We start from the raw sequence: 16,168 nt of genomic DNA, 5'->3' as shown, positions 1-16,168 counted from the left end.
TAAAAATGATTTATTCAGCTCCTATGAGAGAATCTGCTACCATCACTCTCCTGCCTTCCAGAAGCAGCTCGGGTGACTTTAAAAGGAAAGTGAGTTTTACAGAATTAAAAGGAGGACACCTTAAGAGGGTCTTTCATCCTGGCTTGTACACAGCCACCTTCTTGTACCATCCTGGTGTGGCCTTTTCCGTGTGTATCTGCCGGAGAGAACGCTCTCTGGTGTCTCTTCCTCTTACCCGAACACCAGTCCTATTGGATTAGGGCTCTACCCTTATGACTTCACTTAGCCTTAATTACACCTCTGAAGTCCCTAAAGTCTGAATACAGTCACACACTGCGGGGTTAGGGCTTCAACATATGAATTTTAGGGGCACACAATTCAGTCCATAACACCACGTTTTCCAGGAAAGTTACTTAACCTTTCTTTGCCCCAGTTCACTCATAGGCAAGGTGGACATCATAGCAGGGCTGCTGTCTGGATCGAACACTGGGTGCACATAAGGCATGTTGTGCCGGGCAGGCAATAAACACTCAATAAATAGCATTTATTATTTAATTCAATACTTAATCTGTGAATTTTATCAACTACTTCAGTGAGAGTAGAATTAGGAGCACACACATAGAATGTCTTCTTTTAGACATTAAGAAAATGCACATTTCCGTTTATTTTTGCATAGCTGGAGGTGAACCTCACTGTCCCTCCAATATTTGGGTAACAGAAGAAGTACAACTATTTGTTGAAGGGACTTTCAGCTTGAGTGTAAGGCAAGGCTCGCTGTTGTTTAATAATCAGCAGTTGGCTTAACCTACTGAACTAAAATTATTATTATACTGTGGCAGAAATTACACTATACTGCTTCTTTTGGTGACAGTGGGCTTGGTAAATCACCAACATTCTTCTCCCACACAAACACTTACAAACACAAGTGCAGAACACTTTATTACTGTGCTGATTCAGTGCAGTTCTTACCGAGAAGAGCAAGGAGAAAAGAGAAACATCCCATCATTTAGTCCGGTTCTGAAATAAAAAGCCAAAGTATGTACAGTCAGCTCTTTGTTTCAGAATATTGACAATCTATACTGATTAATTTTACAGTATTCAAAGGTGGTGATGGTGGTTTATATCCATCTTGTTTTACTGGAATCATGTTCTCCAAGCAGTTTTGATGCATTATCTGTTTACAGAGTGAATACCTCTGGTTTTCGGCTGGGGGGGGAAGGTCTCTCCCCAGGAAGGTATCCTGCTCAAAACCCTTCCCATCATAATTTGCTGCTGGGAATCTAAAAACAGGGCTTTGCCTGTTAAGTCCTCATCTTGCTGGGTCCGACCCTATGTTGGCTCAGTCGCTACGACGGCTTTCTTAGCTGTGCTACAGTTTGGTTCTGTGGCTTCTAAATGGACTGGGCTTTGCATCCACCACCGATAACAAGCCCTCTCTCCCCTCCACTCCTTACTCTTTCGTAGTCTGACTCAAGGATCGAAATGGCCACCTAAAAGATGGGTCGTTTCTATTCACTTCCCTGTGGGTTAAACTCTTAGAGTAACCAGAGTTCCAAACAGAGAAGCTCTCGGTGGAGAAATTATGAAATGAAATAGTTTGTAAAGCGTACACACACACACACACACACACACACACACACACACAGCTTTGGGCTTTGGGGAAATATCTTAGACCAGACTACACTGCTATGAAAACCAAGCATTGCCTTCCCAAAGACAAAGTCGAAGGTATGCCTGGACCTGAGAAGGCTCCAGAAGACCTCTGCATGACCTCTGCATCACTCAACATCTTCTCCTTTCTTTTGAGACTGTGAGGACAGATTCCTCAGGGATGTAACTTGGACCAATCTCACCAGAGCTGTGTCTCTTTTGTTAGACTTTTCAAAAAAAAAAAAAAAAACAAAGTTTGCCTTTATCAATCCTGTTTTTCATTCGTTTTCTGTTTATTAATGTATCCACTAATCTTTATTGCCTATGCCCCGTGGGCTCCTGCCGACACACAATGTCACAATAGTTTCAGGTGAGCAAGGTAGCGATTCAGCATCTCTACACCCTGTTTTTCTTTTTCCACTTTAGGTTGGATATTCTGCACATTCATTTTCAGAATTCCTTCTTTTCTAATGTAAAAATTTAGACCTATATATTTTTCTCACTTTCCATGTATCCCATAATTATGACATTTAGAATTTCAGTATCAGTCAGTATCAAGTATTGCTGAATTTCAGTAGGGTTTCTTCTTTGATGGTAGCTGTTTCAAATGTGATTGTATATTACGTGTATTATATTGTATATTATGTATATGTGAATATTATGCAGTAATTTCTAAAATTCATCTCTTCTTTTTGCTCTTCTTTTTGGGGATGAAGAAGAGCATTGAGTGAAGGAGAGGAGAAGGGAGTTGGGGAACCTGGAGGGGGAGAGGAGCCATGACAGACTGTGGACTCTGAGAAACTGAGGGTTTTGGAGGGGAGAGGGGTGGTGGACTGGGAGGGCCTGGCGGTGGGTATTAAGGAGGGCGCGTATTGCATGGAGCACTGGGTGTGGTGCATAAACAATGAATCTTGGAACACTGAAAAAATAAAATTAAATGTAAAAAATAAAGAAGAAAAAAAGCAGGGCACAGGGATGGAGTAAGGGCAATGCGGACTCCAGCCCTGACGGCTGAGGGGGGTAAATTGCTTAGGTCCCTGGCACCCCAGTTTCTTCTTCTGGTCACAAGGAGCAAGTGCAATGCTCTGAGCACATTCCATGACTGTGAAACTCCGTGTATAAACACCCACATGTGTCCTCTTCCCCCCACTCTTCCTGCATTCAGCACAAAGCAGCGCCTGCTACACCTTACTGGCTGTCCCAGTGAATGACTCCCTGCCTGCCTGGCTGTTTTCTTGAATGAACGAACAGGGCCCACAGGATGACTTTTGTGAGTCCTGGAGAGTTTTACCTTTATGGACCCCAAAAATGGTCTAATTATATTACATTTTACAGTCAGATTAGTATAAAGATGACTATATTAACATTTTCTTCTACCTAAGAGTTTACCTTTTTTTTTCTGATTTAAAAGAATTTTCATAGGTCCTTGAAAGCGCTGTGGGTCCTAGATCCTAGACATGCCTAGCTAAGGGGGAAGTCGTCCCTGTAGAGCTAGTCAGTGGATGCTTCCTCATCCTGAGAAGTTTTGTAAGAGAACCCTTTGATCAGTGCACCAGTGCATTCCCCAGATTTTATGCCAAGCCAGTTACGTAGTTTTCTTCTCTAAGGACATGGGTGGAATTTCGCTCGTTCTGTCATTTCAGATTAAAATAAAGCTGCTCCTGACTCCTGGGCTCCAGTAGCTCACATGGCATTTCTGGGCAAATTAGGAAAGGGCTTCTTGTCTTGAAGAAGAAGGGGGAAAGACTAAAGTATTATATCCTGCACAGTCTAAATAACTGTCTCCACTGAGCCTGGGGGAAATGTGAATCAGGTGGGCATACCTTCCAGCCTCATCCGGGGCCGCATTCGTGGCCTGCATGGCACGCTGGTGGGACAGTGAAAGCAACCCATGGCATTCAGCTTAAAGCCATCCTAGCTGTGGTTCCATAAACCAATTTCATCCTAAGTCTGTGGCCAGAATGGTCAAGTCTCAGTAGGACTCAGGCAAAGCCTCTAAAAATAAATCGGATGCCAGGGTCATGATTTCTCCCAGGGCAAAAAGTGGACAAGGCACAATCACGTGAGTGTGTACGCATGTGCATGGGCACACACGCCTTCCTGTGTGTGTGCATGGCCTTGCAGGCAAGTGTGATTTCATGTGAGCCAGAACTCAAGTTGCCCCCTGGGACGCCCCCCGGAAGGCAGGGAAGCTGCACCACACACTCCTGTGTGGAAGGTATGCCCACCTGATTCACACTCCTGTGTGTGTTAGTGTATGTCTGCAACATGAATGAGGCCCCCGCATTTGCAGCACCCCATGCAAGGTGCAGTCTGACCAGCTGCACCCGGCAGCCACGCCCCGCTCACTGAGACCCCTCGCTGATGGAAAACCCACACTCACACACACTAAAGCCTCTGTCTGTTCCCTTCTGTGCAGGGATGACGTGCCAGGCTCGGAGTTCCTACATCACGAGTGAGATCCTGTGGGGTTACCGGTTCACACCTGTCCTGACGCTGGAAGACGGGTTCTATGAGGTCGACTACAACAGTTTCCATGAGACCTATGAGACCAGCACCCCATCCCTCAGTGCCAAAGAGCTGGCTGAGCTAGCCAGCAGGGCAGAGCTGCCCCTGAGTTGGTCTGTGTCCAGCAAACTCAACCAACATGCAGAACTGGAGACCGAGGAAGAAGAAAAGAACCTCGAGGAACAAACAGAAAGGAATGGTGATGTGGCAAACCTAGAGAACGAATCGAAAGTTTAGTCTCCTAGCTGGGCAGCTCCTTCTCCGCTCCCTTCGCACAACCTTTTCTTGTCTCTCATTCTCTTGCTTTTTTGTCTCTCTTACTTGGTTGTTTATTTATTTACATTTAATTTTGACATTATCAGAAAACAAATCTTCAAGGTGTAAAATATCTACCTGCCCTCTCTCAGTTATTCAGATTGATAAGGTAGACGTGGATTTGGTTAAGGTGCAACGTGCCCTCATTTGTGGCCCAAGCTTGCTCTCTTCCCGAAATACAACACATCCGACTCCTAGGGATTTAAGCTACTTACCTGCATGTCTTGTACAATACCAGATCACTCAAAGAGTGTGTCAAAGATTTTACCTGGGATGTGACAAGTTAGGTCTTTGGTGCCTATTTATTCATGCAGCAGTGAGACATAGCATATAACCCTCAGTTTTATAGATTCAAATAAATTTCATCTACAGGGTGAGGTGCTTGACCCATACAGGCATTGCAGTTATAGGACCCAGGTCAGGTAAAGACAAAACACTGTACATATATATGCCTTATGTAATTACTTTCTTTTTGCAGTTAGTAATAAAGCCCAGCATGTACAAAAGTCCTGTAGAACTTCTAAATAATGTACATAAATGTATAATTATTGTAGGTTTAGATACATAACTTTAGAAATAAGATGCAAAAAAAAAAAAAAAAGATTCCCAGTGTACAGTAGGCATTTCTGTTCTGATGTCTTTGCTTCCTTAATTTCTTTGGTCCCATTGACCTCTGGCCCTTACTGCATGGCCCTCGTTCCGTGTCCCAGACTGGTAGTGTTTGGGTACCTCACTGCTCCCTTGCTGATTCCTTCATTGAATCTAATAAGCCATAGGTCTGGGGGAAGTTAGGAGGTCTAGTACATGGCAAAACCCACCACCATTATGCTGATATACTGTGAAATGTTTACAAAACTGAGGTCTCTTTTTTTGGTAACAGGAGCCTCACTGACTAGCCTGGGGGGATATTCCAGGGGGAAGACACCCTCTGGCATGTCACCAATGATGTCTTTTATGCTTTTCCCATGAGCTGCCACCCCTTGCAGTACAAGAGTTTGGGAAACTCTTCTACAAAACCATGGATTCTCCAGCTGTTCCACTCTATAATCGTGAGAAACTAGAGACTTTAAAAAATGAGACATGGTAATTTAGCAGAAGATGGTTTGGGTCTAAAGCCATGACATTCATGAAGGCATGTGGTAGGAGACATGTATTGTAATCATTCACCTTACAAACTTTGAATCCATCTGGCTCTCTTCCTGTCCCTGCCAGCTTATCCATCAGCATTTCCTGCATTTGTATTTATTACTATTCTTATTCTTCTATTATTATGAAATGATCAGAGTTCAGTAGTAAAGATTAGATCAACAATCTAGGTGACTATGAAATCTTTCTAGAGAGTGCCACGGGTGGAAAATCAAATCCAAAATGTCTCCCAATCAGAAGAAAACAAGCAAAAAACTGCGGCCTTAATTCGTTTTAATCTGCAAAGATAAAAGGAGAGAGATTAAGAGAGAAAGAGAAGGAAAGAAGGCATTTTGTACTAAAACTCTAAATTCAAGATGAAAAAAATTCAAATAAAAAGATAAATGGAAGAGAATGTCAGACAAAATCTCAAGGGCAGGTGGAAATTTTGCACTGTAACAGATCTTTCACATTAATTTCACAATTTTAAACTATTTGTTCCCTAAAACAGTCGCCCATCATAAATATTCATCGACCAAACTCAAGTTCCGTTTCAGCTGCTACGGCTGTGCTCAGTTTGAGGCTTTATGCCAGGAAGGTCGAAGAACTCAAACTAGCTATCACTCACTCCATGTTGCCCTTGACTTCCTTGACCAGATCGCGCAGGCCTTCTTTGTAGGTTGGGGATCTTATCTACTAAAAAGCATGCCCCAGATGTAAGGAATGTGGCTCCTCAGTGTAACACAGGGGGTCTCTCTTCTCCCACTTCTGAGACCTCACATCAGGACACCTGCTTCTTGGCACTTGGACTTAATTGGAAATGAAACTGTTGGCCATAGCCCTTTCCTGTTTGCCAACATTTCACATTTTGCATTGAATATCTGTTGAATCATTTATTCATTCCACACAATCCAAGGAGGAGGTTGTAGTCGAGGAGGAAGAGGGAGCCCCATACACTTCCTGCCAGGCTGTGGGGAGGTACTGTGGCCTTACCTCGCTGTAGCCTTATGAAAGGCGCCCTTGACTTGGGGGTGCTAACCCTGCAACATCCCCAGATTTGCAGGGCAAAGCATGGTAGCACAAAGAAAGATGAAGCACGGGCTGCAAAAAGTCTGCTAATTTAGCTCTTGGCGACTCAGTGGGCCTTTTTTAAATCCATTACTAAGGCTCAAAGGACAACACACATCCTGTTGTCTGGTTGGAATAGTAGTTTGGGGCCCTCTAGCACAACTAGACAAAGAGCCTTGACAACCCTTTGGTCATGCACACGTGTTAGTTCTCTATCTGTGACAGGGCACCCGGGGGTGAGGTCTCGCCCTATTTCTCATTGTCTTTGGCGTCAATGTAGTTGGAGACAGAACATGAACCAAATCTCGTTTTTGTAATGTGAGCCTCTGAATCTTTAAACAAGGATGCTCCCGAAGAACCTTTTACTAGAATGTCCCTATCAAACATGTCTATTTTTATACAATTATTGATAACACAGTTTAACAGTGTATTTTGCGTCAACTGTTAAAATTTGGAATTGAAAGAAGCTCATTAAGACTGAATTTTCTAAGCAGCAAGTATTGAATGGTGTTTTTCATTGTACAACAAAGACGAGCCCACAATTTCTACTCGTTCTATTCCATCCTATCGAGTCCCCATTCACACAGTCACTTTGTTAGGAAATCAAGTGCTATGAAAATAAGTCAGCCTATTGGAATGCAACAATATCCATAACTAATGAGGATCACTCTCAACTTGATATTTTGGTCTGTTAGTTTGGTGTGTTTGAGTCACCTTCCATAAAAGCATGGTGGGATCTGATAGCCAGATAAGAATTTTGAACCATAGAGTTACGGTTTGCCACAGTTGACCCCAATCTGGAGAAAAGGGCAGACTCAGCTGGAAGCACGACCTCCCCAAGGGCTGATGAGACCCTCAGATTCTCACTTCCATTCACCCCAATATGCTTTCCAACTGGAAAACCAATTTGTTTATGAGTCAACTTTATGTAACTAATAAAATTATTTATGTTTTTGGCTGTTCCCTTGGCAAATGATACTCTTTTGAATGAACATATTTACAATCACTGCACTGCTAGGTCTTTGCTTATCCATTTCCTCGTAATTCCAGCCTGTTCACCCAACATTCAGCCACTCCATGTCCATGAGAAGGAACTCCCTCTTCCCCCACTCCCTTCCACTGTCTGTCTCTCTCTTTTGTGCTGTTTGTAGTTCCCCAGTGCCGGGTCCATTGACTTAGTTCAATATCTTACGTTCTCTAACAACAATCCAGCTGTTGTCTCTAAAAATGTCCACCTATTTCTTAAGCACAATTTTCTCTTGCAGGTTTAACCAAACTAGGGCTCTGAAATGTCTATTTCTCATTGTACTATGATTAAAAAATTATTTGCGACTTCATTCAAAAGCCTAAATTTTGAAGTCTCAAGAGCAACATCCTTATGCTTTCCCTCCCTACATTTTCTTACATTTCAGGTTTCTTAGTTTTTCCTCCTTTGCTTTTTAATTTAGATTTAAGCCAATGTCTTTGGGATGTTCAGAATCTGTTTAGAAAGGTGGGAGCTGGTGGACAGAGAGATTATAAAAATGCCATTAGAAAACTACTTGAACTCACCCAAATAATGTGAAGTCATTTGATTAGCTGAGTAATTCAAGATTAAAAAAAGAATCAAAATATTCATAGTTATCTCCAAGATAGCTTGCTAGTAGTCTGGACTAGTTTTCAGTCTTTCTTTCCTTTACTTGGATAATATTCCATGTGAGTCAGAAAAGTCAAAAGAGTAGTTGGAAATTAAACACCTTACATAAATGGGAAACAGTATCTTCTATGATTTCCTTTCAATGGATGGCTACAAAGTTGAAAAACATAGTATATGCATAATAGATGATTCATTGATATTGTATTACAATATAGTAAAATCATATTATCTTATTTTTAGATTTTATGGTCAATCTATTTGAGGAAATGTAATCCTTTCATTTAAAATGGAGTAATACATACCTCTTCCTAATATTTCTGCAGCTAATGTCTCAGAGAATTTCTGATGCAGTCATCTAGAAGTCAAAAGCCTGTAAGGCTTTGAAGAAATTTTGACAAAGCACAATATCAGTACACAATACATTAACAAAACAATATTACATTCTACATTGAGCTGTGTTTGGGAACATTCAGGGCACTTGCATAAATTATGTCATTTAATTCTTATCTACCGTGAGAGCTTGTGTATTACAATTTACATTTTATAAAAAGAAAACTAAGGTTTGGGAAAACTGAGTAACTTCCCCAATAAGAGATCCCAGTCTCAAATCCAGGGCCAAGTCTTAAGCCATGGTCTCTTATTTACTACAGAAAGGGTTGGCAAACCAAATCTACTCAGACTCCAGCCCACTGACTGTTTTTACACCACTTGTGAGCAAAGAATCACTTTTACATTTTTAAGCAGTTGGGGGAAAAAGACAAAAGAATATTTATGACACGTGAAAATTATATGAAATTCCAATTCCATTGCCCATAAATAAAATTTTATCAGAATACAGCCACACCCATTCATGTATTGCCTATGACTGCTTTCACGCTGCACTAGCAGACTTGAGTATTTAAGACAGAGACCATATGGCCAGAAGACTGAAATATCTCTATCTGGCCATTTACAGGAAAAGTTTGCTAACCCTAATACTAGGCTATTAAGTAGTGTTCATGTATTAAGTATTACAAATTATTAAATGTTGTACTGCAGACATCTTAGAATGATGACACTCTTTTCCAATATAAATTCATTGCAGTCACTCACAAATCTGTCCCAAGAAAAAATATCACAGTCATATAGTCAGGTATCAAAGAAAGTCTCCTTCTTTTTCATAACCATGCCCCCAAAGTGCTAAATAAATAACCAGCCAAGATTGAGCAGGCTACTCAGAAAGTGATAAAGTAACACAACTCCTTAATGAACAAAAGAAGAAATGGGAATCCCCAGTCCAGTGACTCAAACACTGCGTCGTTAGAACCTATAGGTGTTTAAATAAGTAGATAGTTGAGACACATGTCTCCAACCAGTGGGGTGAACTGGATTTTCAGTGGTTGCTACACATCAATCCAGCTTGACCTCCCTAAACTGTCTTCTCTCTTATGCCTCCTTGGACTATGGAGCTGTGCCTGGGTCTTCTTGCTAGTTCTCTCTAGCCTGCAATGGATCAACGTCATAAAGATGAACCAATGGCTCATATCCAGCTATTCTAGTTCTGGCTCTCTCCAGCAACTTGGCCAAAAGTTTAACATGAGGATTAAGAACTAAATGCTTCTCTTGGAAAAACCAAGAAGTTCTTTGAAAAGAGCTCAGGGAGAAACAGAGTAGTAAAGGGCTGCCAGAGTGTTTGTCACTTCTGAATCTGAAGCATGAGATAAAGATTGGTAATTGCAGAAATATTTAATCCAAGAAATCCAGACAATGGAGGTTTTAGACAATATTAAGGGACATTCTTTAGTATCACTAAGCTGACCTCACTGGTGTTCCAAGAAAGCGTTTCCACCACCAGACATAGGTCAGACAAGGGAGGTTCTTTATCTCTTTAGTTCTATCGGAAAAAATATATATCAGGTTCTCTTATGAGTGCTTTCCTGGAAATTAGGTGGGGGAAAAATTCTGTCGCAAATCATTGTGATTTACTACTGAAAGATAAATAATGGAAACTGAGATAAATTTGGTCCTGTGTCTAAATCTTAATAGTAATAATATTTGCAATATAGATGATGCAAAAAGCTCATGACCCTGGCAACTGCATGGAGCAGCATAATAGCTAAGTGAGGGGAAAAAAAAAAAGTTCAACACTATAAAACTGAAATAAATGTAAAAGAAGTCAAACTTTTACTTGGCCTCATTGCCTTGGTAAAAGAAAGCTTGATACATCCACCTGATTCAAATAGGAGAGTCCTAAGAAGGAAACAAGGACAAAATACTTTGAGAAATGCAAAAATAGCTCATTGAGATGGGTCAACGTGATTAAGTGATGAAGATTTATCACCAAGGAAAATGGTTTTTATAAAGTTAATTTTAAATACTACCCCCTACTTGTGAATCCTAATGTGCTCAGTGGTTGGCCAGAGCATTGTGACCACATAGGCAACAGATCTTGATTTCAGAGAATGAAATGTTCCTACAATCACAGGGTAATTGACCATTTCAAGATTAAGACTCTGTACTCATTGTATTAACACTGATCATAAGTGCTTTGATAACAGCCAGCCAATCTTTATAAGAATATGGAGGGCTGTTTTTCTCAGTATAAATATCCACTACCAACAGGCACTAGTGAAATAAAAATGTAACGCATTATTACTTCTAAAATTCTGATAGAAATTATAAAATATCCGTCCAAAGGAGCAAGAAATGCTAGGATCCCAAGTTCAGATCTCTATGGTTACTAAAACCCCAGTCCAGGCTGGATGCCTTATGGAGTATATCAATGCTGGTTCTATCAGCACTAAACACAGCCACAGAAGGGATTGACTAGAGCACAGAGAGCTGAGCTTCCATCTGCTGGGCATGATCAGAGCCTCTGGCTCCATGGCCACTATTCTTAGAGAAGGAGATGGAACACTGTTCTCAGATCCAGTTGGTGCATTTTCTGGCATCATCTCTCACCATTATTGCAAATGGGAGTGGGTGTGAGCAACCCTCCCTTGGTTCAGTTTGGCATGCCCACCTGCTACAGGCTTTCTGGATGAGCCTCTCCCTCCAGGTCTGGTTCCTACTCACATAGAAAAGGACACTCTCCCTCAGAAGACAAAGGGACTCTGTATCTTTTGAGCTTGGCCAGCATCCTTGACCTTACAGAGCAGAGCACACACCTGGATCAGGGGTGACAACTCTCCCTAGAAGAACTGCAATAAGACCTTCTGAATCCCCTCTGCACGGGGTGTCCCTCCCATACCAAAATCAAAACCAAACAATAGTACTCTATAAATGGAGTAAGTGTACGGAGTCCAAAGAGAGTTCTCTGTTTCCCATGGTGATTACCTGGATGATTTTTTTCACTTTACATATCTAATTCTTCAACCTCTTGAAATTCTCACTTTTTAATGTCATGATGCTGTGAGCACAAACTCAATTGTTTCATCAGCCGTTCCCAACCATCACCCCAGATGGTCTGCCCCTGTTCCTTTTTTTAAGTAAGAGGGTCTAATTTGTTCAAACCTACCCCTGGACCAATCCAAATGTTGCCCTGGCCAAGAAATTTCACATACCCTCTCTTAAACAAGGACAACATTGTCAAGAGTCTCCCCTTTATTTGCAGGCAACTCCCCAGGATTGTAACACATGGAGATACAACTTATGTTATCCCCAGGTGCCCACAGGTTTGTCACGTCACCACAGGTCATCATCCAAGCATTCTACCCAGATCCTCTTTCTGAATTCCTCCCTTGGCTCACCACCAAAAGACATCTTTCCAGGCTCCTTCCTCTGAGTTTCCACTCCATTCTGGAGTGGTAGCCAAGAACCCGTTATTGAGGTCAGTGCCGTCTCTTACCACCTAATTGTCCACCATCAATTTTAACTGAGCACGTAATATGTTTACAGTCTGACCACCTGAGACCAAAAAGGTAGAATTTTTCATTTCTGTCCCCATATACACCTTGAGACCCCATGAGTGATGGTTGGGCATTATGACATCAGCCCACTATTGAGCAGGGTGTAAAGTGAGGTCTGTGCCAAATGGACAGCTGGACTTTTCCAGGGGAATCTTCTTGTCTCCTGCAATATGCAGTTAGGCTATCCAGCTTGCCAAAGACGATCCTGAATATCCTTATTCAGCCCAGTGGATCTGCTTCTAAAATGAGAGTTATACAGGAACAACAGTGAACTCCCACACGTGTACAGAACTCTGAAATGATTACCTAAATATATGCCTAGGTTGGCAAAGTGGTCTTTCCTCCCCCACTGTCTGCACAGACTGTGCTCTGGGGGAAAACCAAGTACCCATGTGGTGCCTGGTTACCCGGGCCTGCATGGCTGCTGCCATGGCAACCTGCAGCCTATCAGCATAGACCTCTATATGGAGTCTCTGAGGAGAGCTGGCAGAGGCCCCAAGGGACTGGAGTTCCCAAAGGCTGGTCCACCTGCAGAAAGACTTCATGGAATCCTAGAAGATACAGGGCAGTGCCCAGGCAAACAGGTACTCATTCAGTGGCCAGGAGTAGACTATTGCTATCTCTTCTTCCTAGAATAGTATGCACTCGGTGCCCAAACTGCTCCTAAAAAAGCTATTCTTTAAGCCATCATCCCTATCCCACATACACCCCCACACCCAAATCATGTCTGTCTTTAAGAGAGAGAGAGACTCCAAAACTAAATTTCCCATTATCTGGTGTAACAGATAAGAAGTGCTGCCATTTTATTAATCACTAAATAAGCTCTGGCTAAACAGTGTTTTAGCAATAAGCCCAAGTATAAAGAAAAGCAATTTAAAATTTTTACTTAGAAATTTTTTAGGAAAAAAAAAGAAAGAAATTCTTTTTAGAAAACCTGATTTCAAATGTTCATGTTTGCCCCCAGGATGCAAAGTCCCCAGAATACCATTTCTCCATGAACTTGTTATTTTCCATCTGCCTTTGAACCTGAGAACAGACTCCTTTAAATTGGCTTGAAAGATTAAGTAGAATTTAGCAGTGAAACTCTCAGAGTTCAGTTCGGTCTGAACCTATAAACCCAGGTAGGAGTAAGCTCTGCTAACCAGGAACAAGTGCATCAATCCCTCTAGACGCCAACCTCAGAGAAATTGGACATGGAAATTTTGCTCAAGATGATAGCTTGTTTTTGGAGAGAGGATTGTAGTGTTCAAATCTCTGAGTCATGCCCACAGTGTGCAAATCAGGCCAGGTCAGATTACCTGGTCTATAGCTTGCCCAGTCCACTGGCCATGTCCATAGGGGGCATTAGTGAATATATAAGAAATTTCTGTGACCTGAACACCCACACTGGAAGACTTTTCTTCCATCTTATTTTCCAGTATTTTACAGCAGACATCAACAAAACATGTGGTTTGTTATTCCATGGTTCTCCTCTACTTGTTTTTTTCCTTTTCCAAAAGAAAGAAGGCTCCTCTGACTGTTGCATGATACAGTGGTAGTGTTTCCAGTCCGTTGTAACTAACATTTTAACTAACAAATCCAACAACCCTCTCTCCCCATATACACACACATATACACAAGTATACATGCTCGCTTTCTCTCTCTCTCTCACGTGCACGAGTGCACACGCACACACACACCTCCAAATCAGTTATGAGTTAGTCCATGTAAGTGAATTTCCAGAAAACCAGTCTTAAGAATAACAATAATTCTCTCCCTCAGCCATCACAGTGGTATTCTTTCTAAAATGTACCATAGGCTTTCCTGAACTCACAGAAAATGGGTTATAAAGCAATCTTTTTTTGTTTCCATTGTTCTGTAGGAAACTTGGATTCAGTCTGAGGTGAACAGGATTCTGATCCTGTTTCATTCCCAGATGAGTTTTCTCATCTCCAATCAATCATTGCACTTCTCAAAAATAGTTTTCTCATCCTTTTCTTTAACTAATAACCTTTATTTTTTTAGCACAGTTTTAGATTCATAGCAAAATTGAGTGGAAAGTATAGAGTTCTCATACAATCCCCTGACCCCACACATTCATAATCTCCCCAATTATCAACATCCTGCACCAGAGTTGTACACTTGTTAGAACTGGTGGACCTACACTGACTCAGCATTATCACCCAAAGTCCATAATTTACATTAAGTTTCACTCCTGGTTTTGTACATTCTAGTTTTAACAACTGTATAAGGTATAACGACACATATCCACCAATGTAGTATCATGCAAAACAGTTTCACTCACCCAAAAATTCCCTGTGCTCTGCCTATTTATCTCTCCCTCTAACCCTTGACATGACCCTTGACAACTAAGGATCTTTTAACCATCTTTAGAGTTCTGCCTTTTCCACATTGTCATATAGTTGGAATCATACAGCATATAGTCTTTTAGATTAGCTTTTTTTCACTTAGTAGTATGCATTTAAGAGTACTTCATGCCTTTTCGTAGCTTGATAGCTCATTTTTTTAGGGCTGAATTATATTTCATTGGCTGGATGTACCATGGTTTATATTTACATGCTGTTGGTTGCTTCCAAGCTTTGGCAATGATGAATAAAGCTGCTATAAACATTTGTGTGCAGGTTTTTGTTAGACATAAAGTTTTCCATTCATTTGGGTAAACACCAAGGAACATAACTGTTGGATCATATGATAAAACTATGTTCAGTTTTGTAAGAAACTGCCAAACCGTCTTCCAAAGTGGCTATACCATTTCGCACTCCCACCATCAAAGAATGAGAGTTCCTGTGGCCTCGTATCCTTGTCAGCATTTGGTGTTATCAGCGTTTTGGATTTTGGACATTCTAATAGATGTGAACTGGTATCTCATTGCTGTTTTCATTTGCATTTCCCTGGCTACATGGTAATTTTCATACCTATTAGCTACCTATACATCATCTTTGGTGAGGGGCTTGTTTGGGTCTTTGCACATTTTTAATCAGGCTATTTGTTTTCTTATTGTTGAGTTTAAGATTTCTTTGAATATTCTCGATAAGATGCTTCTTTTGCAAATATTTTCTCCCAATCTATCATTTATCTTCTCATTCTGTTGAGAATATCTTTTGCAGAGCAAAGATTTTTAATTTTAATGAACACCAGCTTATTAATTCTTCCCTTCATGGATGGATCATGTCTTTGATGTTTGTATAAGTTCATAGCCATACCCAAGATCATCTAGGTTTTCTCATGTATTATCCTCTAGGAGTCTTACAGTTCTGCATTTACATCTAAATCATTTTGAATGGACTTTCATGAACCATTTAAGGTCTGTGTCCTGATTTGGTGGGGAGAGGCATATATGAACGTATATAGTTTTTCCAGAACCATCTGTTGAAAAGACTATATTTGCTTCTCTGTATTGCCTTTGCACCACTGCCAAAGATCAGTTGACTACACACTTACAGGGTTTTATTTCTGGGCTTTCTGTTATGTTCCATTGATCTACTTGTTTATTCTTTCACCAATATCACACCACCTTGATCACACTAGCTATATAATAAACCTTCATGTTGGATAGTGCTAGTCCTCTGATTTTGTTCTTCTTCTTCAATATTGGTTATTCTTTTGCCTCTCCACATAAATTTTAACAACAGTTTGTTGATATCCACAAATTAACTTTCTGGGATTTTGACTGGAAATGCATTGAATGTGTAGATCAATTTGGGAAGACCTTGGCAATATGAAGTCTTGACAATATTGAGTCTTCCTATCCATGAACATGGAATATCTCTCCATTTATTTAGTTCATTTGCTGTCTTTCATCAGAGTTTTGTAATTTTTCTCAAAAAAATTTTGTACATATTTTGTTAGATTTATACCTAAGTATTTTATTTGGAGGAGTGCTAATGTATATGGTATTGTGTTTGTAATTTCTGATTCCACTTGTTCATTGATGATATATAGGAAAATGACTGACTTTTTATATATTAACTTAGTATCC

The 16,168-nt window shown here is 40.8% G+C and overlaps 1 protein-coding gene and 1 long non-coding RNA gene across 3 annotated transcripts in view; one reads left to right on the top strand and one right to left on the bottom strand.

Moving 5' to 3' along the window:
* KCNJ6 (potassium inwardly rectifying channel subfamily J member 6) overlaps window positions 1-15,898 on the top strand; it is a 268,883-nt gene extending 252,985 nt beyond the window's left edge. For both annotated transcript variants that reach the window (XM_032354960.1, XM_032354967.1), the window contains one exon: window positions 4,070-15,898. In XM_032354960.1, coding sequence (XP_032210851.1) covers window positions 4,070-4,395 — 326 coding nt within the window. In that variant the 3' untranslated portion in view covers window positions 4,396-15,898. The remainder of the gene's footprint in view (window positions 1-4,069) is intronic.
* Window positions 948-11,390, bottom strand: LOC116597368. The gene is made up of 3 exons (XR_004288575.1): window positions 11,304-11,390; window positions 8,605-8,680; window positions 948-1,017 (listed from the first exon to the last, which is right to left on the bottom strand). It is a non-coding gene; the product is annotated as an uncharacterized LOC116597368 (long non-coding RNA).
* Window positions 15,899-16,168: the final 270 nt, after the last annotated feature.

This window comes from Mustela erminea, chromosome 1 (assembly GCF_009829155.1).
Source record: "Mustela erminea isolate mMusErm1 chromosome 1, mMusErm1.Pri, whole genome shotgun sequence".
In the NCBI taxonomy this organism is placed as follows: domain Eukaryota; kingdom Metazoa; phylum Chordata; class Mammalia; order Carnivora; family Mustelidae; genus Mustela; species Mustela erminea.
Note: the sequence above shows the minus strand (reverse complement) of the source record. Positions and strands in the feature narration are given on the sequence as shown.